General features: G+C 35.8%; 1 protein-coding gene across 3 annotated transcripts in view; it reads right to left on the bottom strand.

Annotated features, from left to right (window-relative positions):
* Positions 1 to 222: 222 nt before the first annotated feature.
* The window catches only part of ccm2 (CCM2 scaffold protein), a 35,076-nt gene continuing 23,910 nt past the window's right edge, over positions 223 to 11,388 (bottom strand). For 2 of the 3 annotated variants that reach the window (XM_088624957.1, XM_088624958.1), the window contains exons 3-10: positions 11,096 to 11,179; positions 10,284 to 10,467; positions 9,519 to 9,655; positions 9,277 to 9,412; positions 8,858 to 8,915; positions 8,162 to 8,300; positions 7,171 to 7,309; positions 223 to 6,894 (exon numbers count right to left, since the gene is read on the bottom strand). In XM_088624957.1, the coding sequence (XP_088481083.1) occupies positions 6,614 to 6,894; positions 7,171 to 7,309; positions 8,162 to 8,300; positions 8,858 to 8,915; positions 9,277 to 9,412; positions 9,519 to 9,655; positions 10,284 to 10,467; positions 11,096 to 11,179 (1,158 nt within the window). In that variant the 3' untranslated portion in view covers positions 223 to 6,613. Of the gene's footprint in view, positions 6,895 to 7,170; positions 7,310 to 8,161; positions 8,301 to 8,857; positions 8,916 to 9,276; positions 9,413 to 9,518; positions 9,656 to 10,283; positions 10,468 to 11,095; positions 11,215 to 11,388 lie in introns of all 3 variants that reach the window. The other variant, XM_088624959.1, reaches the window with a different exon arrangement.

The following is an 11,388-nucleotide window of genomic DNA, read 5'->3' as shown; positions in this document are numbered from 1 at the left end:
GATGTTGATGTAGTTTAGACTGGTTCAGGTAAAAGCACCAGATAAATAATAAAAGACAAGATACTATTTAATGTCTGACCCTTCAACAGCTGAGTGTCCAGTGTCACTTGACCCACATCATTAGAGTACAAAGGAAGACCACTCCACTTAAAAAGCCAAGTTTAGCATCAGAATTTGTTGGCCGCTATTTCACTCCGTTAAGAATTAAAACACAAAACCCAATGAGTATTGTAACATTTTTATCTATTTAAAAAAAACTATACACAAAGCTGAAAGATACAAATAAAGCATACAACTGAAATGACATTTCATTATATACAGCCATATATAAATCCGCAAATATAAAATTAAGTGAAAGTTGTATGTAAGGCCTCTCCAAGCCTGCTACAAGTCGATGTCTTCTAACAAACGATACTGAGAAGAGGGTGGGCACATGATGGCACAATAGTTAGGTGTAATTGCTAAGAGCAGAAAGTTTCAACCACTTTTGCAGATGTTGCTCCTTGTGAAAACAAGGGATTCATGTTAGAGCACTAACACATGAGAACCATGTGCAAATAAATAGAAATGCTAAAGGAACAAAAAAATTATCTACTCAGGTTTGCACTCTGTTCCTTCCTTATTTATTATTGCTTGAACTGGAATGCAGGAAAAAAGTAAAGTCCTTCACTTTTACAGAAATCGGAGCACACACACATGCGATGGTCTTCATTTTCACATCACACAGGCACTCAAGGTGACCCTCCTCTTTGACAGCAAAGAAAAAAAAAACAGGACATTTTCTTCAGATTCATACACATAACTTTTATCCCTGTTATTCTATGGCAAGTAGCTCCAAATAGGAAAATACTTGCCTACCAACAAAGTCTCATGAAAACAGCCTACATTGAACAGTGGTGATTTAACAAACCAGCATGACCTAACTGTTCTGTTGCACCAAAATCAGCAGGGAAAGCCATACAAAGACAACCTTAGAAGCTGGTGGTATAAAAAAACAACACTCAAGCATAAGCAAGCAAAGAAACAATTATCAAAGGCACTCAAAGGTAACCCTGACACCATGAAAAAAGCAAACATTCTCAGATACTGTACAAAGCAAAGCATACCAAAGAACACCCATCTATCGTCAGAAAATTGCTTATCCTTGTGAGGGTTATAGAACACTTCAGGCATTTTTCATGCTGTGTAAAGAAATTATCTAAAACACTGGGGAAAAAATGATAACACTAAAACGCTGAAAAAATAATGTGCCAATTGGCAAGGATTACATAAGAAACTGTAATGAAGGTCCGTTTGAACATGTTTCCAACCTGTAGTGCACAAAACTACTACTGGGAGTATGTGGAAAAGTTAAATGTGGTGTGGAGTAGGATTTAAGGCCAAACTGTCATTACTCCAATCCAACATCCCACCTTTGAATACGGGGGAAAAAGCACCAGCCTTCTCATTTAGTTACTCAATACATGTTTAAAAACATGTTCTGCTTCACAAATATATTTGATGTAATTAATGAAGACAGCATTGAATTTAAGGTGTACACTGTACAGTATATTCTGAATATTTATGGAGTGTAGATCTCCATAGAGATCTATCTCTGTAGAATTGTTTTTATTATATCAAATTTCCATAGTTATTGGAGTGTAAAAAACAGCCAATAACATGTGGTGGTTGAAAACAGGTGTGGGAATTGAAAAGGAATTCAGCACTTGGAAAGGCTGGAAACCAATGTGTTAAAAGGAATAACAAGAACACCAAAAATTCCCAAACCATTACGTTTCTTCTGGGAATTCCTTTTCTGTTGAATGGCAAAGGAAATCTCTATTGCAACATTACATATTAATGAAATCATGGACCTTTAACTCCAACTCTTACACTTGTTTCTCTACGTGAAGCATTTGAAGGATTTTGTTTTATCCAAAGTTTATGAACAGAATTTACTGGCATTACAAAATAAAATATTAAGAGCCAAAGGATGCTCATAATTTGATTATTCACCCCAAAACAAATGCACACAAAAAATAAGATACAAACCAACCTGTCTTCAGGATTGTAAAGCTTATTGCTCTCTCTTTCCATCTTATTCAAATGATACATTGATTAAAATACTCCAATTTATTATTTCCATTGGGAAACACAGTAGGACAATCAAATGTCCTGATTTACTTTTTTTTAAAAGTGTCATAGCTTGTTCATGTAATCCAAAATGAGTCTTTGCTTTCTGCTTTGTGTAACTCAATTTCCTTTTCAGATTTTCAGCTATACAAACAAGACTTCAAAACTCCTCAGAGAGCATGTCGGCAGAAACAAAATGCCACCTACTGCAAAATAAAGGCTCCAAGGTGTGTCAGTACTGCCTATGTTAGACACGTTGGTATGAACTAATAAGTGATAACACAACATTAACATCTGATCTGGTGTTTGTTTTGCAATTGTGTCTTTTCCAAACAAAAAACAGATCATTCATATGGCGGGTACAATAATGCTCATAAAAACAAAATCAAATCTAGACCAATTGCTACTGCAGTGTCATAAAAGAAGAACCCTGAACCTTTGTACTTAGTAAGGTTGATTTGAAAATGATGTAACATTAATACTTCTCTATTACATTAATTTTAATAGATCTGAAGACATGCTGAGAGACTTTTGGAGTGAATATAATTTGCACAGCTGTAAAATTCCATTTAGATCTAAATCTGACAGCTTGGATTGCAGATGCATGTCAGAGTGCAATAGATTATGTAAACAAACTATGAAAACATTATGTATGCAGTGATTGCTATCTATCCCTGGTCATCTGACCTTTGAAAATTTGTAAGGTATGATGAAAGATATAAGTGGCTTATATTTATAAAGTTAATATTTAGAGCACCCCAGTAAATCTATTCTGAATCAATTCTCAAGTATGGAGTTTATTATACAACTACCTATACAGTTAACGATTCATTCTTTCAAGGCTGGTAGCGGAAATGCTTCAAGGTTACACAGACATCAACACCACCTTTTTAGCTACATGGTCAAAAATCAGGACCATGTTATAGTCCCATTAAAAGAAAAAAAATGTCACAGTCATAATTTGGAATAGCAGCCATCTATTAAAACCTTTGAAACTTCACAGTGGTTTTTGGTAAATTCTGGAGTCTTATACAAGACTGTATAAGTAACAAAACCATAGAGGGAAAGATTATGAGAAACAGAGTTTGTAAGATGGTTTAACCTAAGGCAGCTCACACTATGAAACTAAACATCCTGTAATCAGAAGTGAAAGAACCCAGCAGTTATTCTATATTTCCTTTTTGTACCAAGTGCAGCCATGTAGATGCCAGCGTTATTCTTTACAATTTAAATGACAAATTCTTAAGATTTTCCTTTCGTTTCAGCCATGATCAATAACACCAATTGAGATCAGCTTGCAGATGGGTATTTTGACTTCAAACACAGAGAATTAAAAACATTAGCTAGCTGTCTTATATCTGCTTAAAAGATATAAAGGTTTCATAGCTGCATTCTTGAATTCTTGCTGAAACCAAAATGATACTTAAGAATGATACGTTATAAAAAATCATGAGGAAAAATATCCCTTAACATAATTAATGCATGTGAGCTTGGATTTAAAATTATGATTTTTTTTTCTTTATGGTGACGTTGAATTTATTAGTGTTTAAAGAAAGAAAGAAGAAAGGGAACTCTAAAATGAAAACAAGAAGTATTTGCAAACAGCACAGATTTGGGATAATTACATTTCCCTTTTATAAGTTGTAATGCAGATACTGTAAACACAGCATCTAATTTTTCACTGAGGGAAGGTAAACATAAAAAATAACCCCTTAGGTTTAGGAAATATAAGAACTGAAGAATGAATTTCTTGAGACAAGTAAGTCCATCAGTCATTTTTAACAATGACGACTTAACCATACAGTCGAAAGGAAAATTACTGGCATGTCCTTAATTTGAAAGTCTTATTTCATATTTCTTTTATCTTAATATATTTTGTTACACAATGCATATTTATCCTTGATATATTTACAGAGATTACTTAATATCTGTACAAAGTTTAATCATTCATTCTAGCAGTAAATCTTGAGTCAATTTAACTTCAGACAGGATTTAAAAAACTTAACACCAGCAACTTCATATGTGTTTATAACACTGTTATTAAGTTTTAAAAATAACACTATCAAATGAAGAGTGCCAATAACTACATCTGCAACTGCAAATGACCAGAAATGGGCAAACAACCAGCACGTTTAGCTCAACAAATTACATTTAGCTGAACTGTCAGACAAATATAAAATCAATTTTTTACACTGCCTCAAAACATTTTTTATCAAAACATTTTTATAAAGACATTAATTCACAGTGCAATCAAACACATGGGCCTTTAAGAATTCACAGCCACTGTATGCTCAGACACAAAAATGGATACTTGCGGCACCTCTCATGATGATCAGATGAAAAAGCAGGGTCACCTGCATTAAGGGCACCACAAAAATCTTAAGTCTTGAATCTCAGAATTCCACAATTTAAAGAGAGCAAAATGGAAAAAGTGAAATGGCCTACGTATTTCCTGGCCCATTTGTCATGCTGTACCGTTCACATACATCTCCAATGATGATATACAGTTTTAGGACCCTAAATTCAGCTCCCTGTGGCAATGCATGTACTCAGCACTAAATACAAAGCAATTTGTAAGAAAACAAAAAATAATTTCCTTTTCAAAAGCTACAGATCACAGATGGTCAAAAAATACACTTCTTCAGCACAGATACTGAAGATAAAATCATCTGCTTTCCGTTTTGAAAATCAATGCCTTCTCATTGTATCTTAACACATAACTGCAACACTCCACAATTTAAGGGACAGAAATAAGACTCGCTTTGCGTAATAGGTAGATAAATTAGGTTGTACAACCCACAGATTGCTTACAAGCTTCACTGAATTAGTAAAGCAAATTGTTTTTTTGAAATTCTAAATATGCCATATTTGGTACATGTATTCAAAATAAGGTAGCATGCTCAAAACATCAAGACGCTGGTGTTTTCTTATTGTATGAGACTCCATAGCTTGTAAGTCTTGTAAGGGAAATTCAACTGTTAAGCAATGAGAGCTCTATTTTCATCCTATTAATGCAGGTTGTTAAAATCAAAACTTTTCATGATGCATAAATTTCCAGTGACAAGAACAGATCAGCATGGAGTACATTAAATCAGGTTTGTTTTTAAATCACTTTAAATAGTATCACTTTTGTTCGAGTGCCAAGTTACTTTCTCTTTGCCATGAAGAAGTTGGAAAGGCAAAAACTGAAGCTGAGCTAAAATTGAACAAAAAAAGCAAGAAGTGAGAAATGGTTTCATTCTTGGCAAGCAAATCCAAACTTCCTACCACCAAAAAAAACTGTTATTCATTACCCCTGAGACAAGCTGTTTAACATGGTTAGGCACCCTGTTATGGTAAAAACAATTAGATAAAAATAAACTATTATCTGACTAGTTTTGCAGATGCAAATAATCCTGCTTCATACTGTATTTTTTCCCAATGTTCTGAAACACTGTTGAGCAATGGGAAAACAATGGTCAAGGCAGCTTAAACAGTTAACACATGAATGCGCTATATTCATTCACTCTTGAATAATATTTAAAATTATTCAAATATTGCATGTTCTAGTTCAAAGAAGAGTGTTTTAGAAAAAGCAAAACTGTCTTAAAATGGTTCTGTCTGTGTGCACAGACTGCTGGGTAAAGGTGGTTTGTTAAAACTTATTTTACACTCATAATTTTTCCAGTCATTTAAGACTTGGAAATGCTGAATAAGCTTAATATCATAATAACAATGTTATTTTATCAACCACTGATTGGTCTTGTGTAAAGTGTATTTTTCTTTTAAAACTATGGACAGAAGCCTTATTTAAATGACATGCACCAACTAATGCTAATTCACGAAGAATGTTTTTAAAGATTAAATGTTAGGGTGGTGTCCTAGGTAGTGAAGAAAAAGGGTTGCTTTTATTAACTCTGAGATATCAAAGCATTGAATAAGTACTGTTTGAAGTGTATTCAAAAAATACTGTGCAGGGTAATGTCGTAACTTGTCTCTGTTTTACAATGGATACCAGAATTTAGGTATAAGATACAGCGTTAAGTGTGATGACTTTAATGCTAACAATAACAGAAGACTAGAAATGTTAAGAAACTACACTACAGATTAACTGAATAAAGTATGATTAACATGATTAAAAAGTATGAGGGGTTCAGACAAAGAGGAAAATATGACTTCAGTCTACATATAACACATGAAGATATAAATCTACAGTTTTGCTGCTACTTTTGTTTTCTACTACTACTATACATGGGCTCAGTCAGGGACATCTAGGCCATGATTTACTACATTTTTTGGAAGCTGTGTATACAGCTCATAGTGGAAAGCTTGCTCATCCATATAAAACTGTGGAAGCAGAAGCCACCTATCTGACCATTACAGGAGTAAACTGCAACAAGGAGTTACAGAAAAGAAGGCAGTGCAAAATGGTGGTACAATGAAGACCAAATGGTGTCCATACACAAAATCCATATCCATCCATACCCATGACCCTCACCGCCCCCCACCCCAGCCCCCTTCCTCAGGAGGAGTCTTGGTCCATGCTGCAGCCCAGTGCCTCAATGTCATTGCTGATGTCTGATATCATGCGGTCCCACTCATCGCCTTCAGAGGGCACTAAATGGTCATCGGAGCCACCAGCTGCACCATTGCCATTGGTAGTGGAGTTGGAGGCTGTGCTCATTGTCCGTCGGTACCTCCCAAAACTGTCAGTGATGATGCCCCTGCCATCCTTCACCCCAATTGTCTCCAAGAAATTTTCAAAATGTTGGCTGTCCTTCTCTGGGATAAATGGCCTGAGTCCTGGGAATGGAATGTAAAGGAGAAAGTTTAGTAAAGAACTGTCAGGAAACCTTGTAAGTAGATTGCTAAAGGAACAACCATGATAAAACAATGTCAGTACTGTATTGCATATTGATTTAAATAGCCTAAACATTTTTTAAATATGCATTTTGTAAAACTCAGACACCACTAAGTTATACAACAGATTATTATAGTGTATACGTTTACAAATGGAAATAAAGGAAAGAAAAAGCAGCCCAAAATTATGTCCCCCGATCCTACTCCCAGCATAGTCACCTAACAAGAGGAACTTCCTGCTGTCTCCATAAAGCTGGCGTAGGTTGATACAGAACTCATGGATGGAGGAGCCATTCCTGTACTCATGGAGCAGCATGGCAAACTGTTGGATCTCTTGGGATGACAGCTTTGTCCGCAGCTACAGGTGCCAGAAGAATAGCGTTATACCACTTGACAAACATTTTTTAATTTAAATCTTCTTCAAAATGTGGAGTTCTTGTGTTCTGACAAATGAAAGTGTTCATTTGAAAATGATAAAAATAATCTTCCTTAATATTCACAAAATCTACGTGTATGTCCAGTTAACCATAGTTTCATTCCCATATTTTCTAAAGTGAGCTAAATCAGTAAAACTCATTCACATGCAACACAAAACATAAAAATCAAAAAGAATGTAGAACAGGCCAGGTGATCAATAATCAAGAGAATTAATGAAATGCTTTAACAGTAAAGCATTTTTCTCCATTTAAACATTCAAGTCAATTTCTGTTTGTAGGGCATGATAAAAAATAAAATTCTTCTTTAGCTTGATGGCATTGGTGGGCTTTCCTACCCGTTTTCTGGAAGGTGAACGACTTAACAAAAAAGCAACTTGAGCTGAAAATGTCTCAGAGAAATGAACTGTCACTTGCTGAAAAAGTAAATAATGTAGAAGGTCTGCAGAACCCCACATCCCTCTTATCTCATATCTCTACAAGCCAGACAAAGAGAATTAGGAAAAAGCAGGATGCTGCTCTATAAATCCCAAACTGACAAAGAAATACACAAAGAAGAGGGTAGTCTAAGAGGATACATCTTTCGTTTGATTTTATGTGTCCATTATGAACAAACTGTTCAAAGTAGAAAGAGATTGAGAGATAATGACTGTTCACTCCACAAGGGTGTCTTAAGTGGTTTCTATTGTACCTATATGAAAATGGTAACCATTCCCTGTGCATCATTCATGCAATCATTTATGCTCCCTAACTGAGCAGGCCCAAGCCCCTCTTACCGTCATCATGTAGTCCTGCAGCAGCTCGGCGGCAGTGGTGCTCAGCTCACTCTCGCTAACTGTCTTTGGTTGGGGGGAGGCTGGGGTGGATGAGGATGAGGGTGAATTCCCCCCTGTATCTAGGGAGCCCTGGAAGGAGCTAAAGAAAGCAGGTTCAAACACTTTCGTCTGCAAACCTTACTGCCCAGTATAGATTGTATACAAATTAATATCTTCAGAAGGCTGAGTTCATGGTTTAAAAGCTGACTGGCCACAACAAAATATTCAGGAGTGGACATACTTTACAGCAAATTCAGAACTCAGAACAAATCAGCTGTAATAGAATAGCCAACTTACTGCTTTTTGTTTGACTTTATTGCACAAGATTACACAAGTCAAGGAGGATTAAAATTTCATTTTTTTCTGAAGTTACAACAAAGCATATATATATATATAAAGGATACCTGACAATTTATAAATGGATAAAACACCTCCTGAAAGGAAAAAAGTAACCTATTTATGTTAGAAAACATATTTATGTATCTAGCTGCATCTCACAAATCCAAAATTTAATAAAAGGGAGATGGAAAGGAAATCTACATCCATCCCAGGGAGTCTTGATCCATCCCACCTCACTTTGGAGGTATTGGTATAATTTGGTACAATTACAATGGAGATTTCTAAAGGATATTCTGAAAAGGCGATAAAAATACTTACAATGTACTTGCTTCTGTTTCAAAGGCCTCTTTAACATCGACTTTACTAGAGGAATCATCTACAAAATTCAAAGTAAAAAACATCAACCATTGTAATTTGACAAACAAAATGAAAGGAACACTGCTCAGCATTACAAAAAGGTCTATCAATTCACAGTAAACCCATAGTCTGAAAAGTTGTTTTCTTTGTGGTAGTATGGAAACCATGTTTGAAGTTCAACTCAAGGTCTTATTACCAAACCTGAAATGAGCTGATACATTTGTTCAAAAACCAAAGACTTTCTTTCCCACACTAGACCCCAAAATGCAGCCGTAACAGAGATGCACTAGAACAGCAACATGCAAGACATAGTTAAATGGAAATGTGGTTTTGCCGAAAGAGGCCACATTCAACACTGTTAAGAAGCAGCACGTACTCACCACTGTACAAAGAGAGATGTCTTGTAGGCGTAGAGGCCCCGTCGAATATTGCTCTGTCTAAAAAGTCTATAGTTGATTCTGTGTAAACAATCTGGAAGACTTGGCTGAGAAGTAAGCAGAGTTCCTCAGCTGCTGCCTAGAATAAATGTAATTGAAATCAGTTGTAATCACTATACTGTGCATAAGACATCAGCATACTCACCAAGGACATATCCCAGTCCCAGAAACAAGGGGACATTTACCTTATTCTCTGCAGCCAGGACAAGCAGACAGCAGACTTCAACCAGCACAGCACCACTCTCTGACAAGGATCCCAGCGTTTGAGATTTGGAAACCTCAGGACATGTACTGGAACAGGGTGAGCTTCCGGGTTCCTGAGCTAGTCAAAATAGAGTATAGGCCTTCAGACAGGGAATGGACTACAAAATAACAAAGAGCAATGCATTAAGGCTTCATTAGCTTGACCACCATTATTAATCATTAAGTTTGATGCACAAGATAAACCAGTACCATTTCAAACACACTGAATGATCTAATCTGAACGTGTGCTATGTAAAGTAGCACTATATCTATAACGGATATTAATATAGTTTTAGTAATGACAGCAATTTCATGCAGTTAACAAACTAAGCCTAATAAATAGGTCTAAGTTCTAATAAAAACTATCTAAGTTCAATATTATACTGCTTTTTCTTCCAAATTGACCTTTTGCAGTCCCTTTAATTCCACAGTTTAATGCATTTTTCTTATATTATTCTTGGGTTATAATATATAGGCTATAACCTGCATTAAAAATTAAATCAATCTGGATAAAATATTATAAAGAGAAACAGTACATTTTCCATTTATTTATGATTCTACAATTATCACTTTTAAAATATTTACAGTACTTCGCATTTGCCTGGGGCTTGTATAGTAAAAATTCTTCTGATAAGTGTTCTCACAACACTATATTAACTTGTTGTAATGCTCTGAATAGCGGTGTCATAACCAGCTAGTAGAATTACCTGTCTTTAGCACTACCAGATGCAGGGAGTCGTCTCTGATATAGGACACAGCAGCGATGTCGTGGATGGGAACCCTGAGTATGATATCCTCCCCATCCCGCCATACCAGTTTAACATTGTATGCAGACAGGCTGACCACAGCATCCTGCTCTGCTGTGAGCTGGCCAGGGAGCTGGTGAGCTTTCTAAACAAAACATACTGTTTCAGCTTCCTTTTCAGACCGAAAACCCATGCAGCCAATAAGCTTAGCTATCCAGGGGAAAAATAAGAGTTGTGCCCAAAATCTAATGATTATCCCAACGGAAAGGTCGTTATACATTGTAGAAACTCTGGTAAAATATACATCACACAAGTCAAGAAAAATGTATTTTATGAACAAGTCAGTAATTGCATTTACATGAAATGTTAATGCTCTATTGCTTCATGTTTTATTGCTAATTTATTTCAGTTTGTTGTAAATGTACCAGTAATATTTCACACATTCATCTGGTAAGCGCAAGTAAGACTGCTAATGTAATAAAAAAGTAGTGAACATAAATATTCCACATACTATGATGTACAAGAGTTTGCTAAAGTAATCAACAAAGGGAAGAGAGATTTTGGTTTCTCTTGTTAGAAAGATGATAAACATAAAAAAGTGTTTAACAATGAGAAGAGAGACAGATAAAGACAGTAGAATAACAAAACAAATGTGCCTGTATTAACTAATTTTACTTGCCTGTATACAACTACTCTTCACTTTAACATGGTTTAAGTTTTGTATAGCAAATCTTTGCCTGAAAAAGTTGACAGATATTAATCCAGTTTCTCACCCTTGCATTATCAATTAAATGCAATACTTCAGTCCGACTGGATGGATTCAGGTATCCTGGTACTGATGTGAGCTGCCCCAAATACTGTAAAAAAGGGTAAATTATCATAACTCAATCATCTCTGTGTAGCGGCAATGCTTGTTAATAAGACAGAATTAAGCGTTGGTATGCTCCTAAAAGAGGCCCCATCTCACCCTCCATCTCTGTGGTGCAGCCACAGAGAAAGAATTCATGCAAGCTGATTTAAGATGTTTTCTTGTGATAAGAAACCAGCTCCCAAAGGGGGGATGCAC

Source organism: Lepisosteus platostomus, chromosome 3, assembly GCF_059453375.1.
Source record: "Lepisosteus platostomus isolate fLepPlt1 chromosome 3, fLepPlt1.hap1, whole genome shotgun sequence".
In the NCBI taxonomy this organism is placed as follows: Eukaryota; Metazoa; Chordata; class Actinopteri; order Semionotiformes; family Lepisosteidae; genus Lepisosteus; species Lepisosteus platostomus.
The sequence above is the reverse complement of the archived record's forward strand: the minus strand, read 5'-3'. Positions and strand labels throughout refer to the sequence as shown.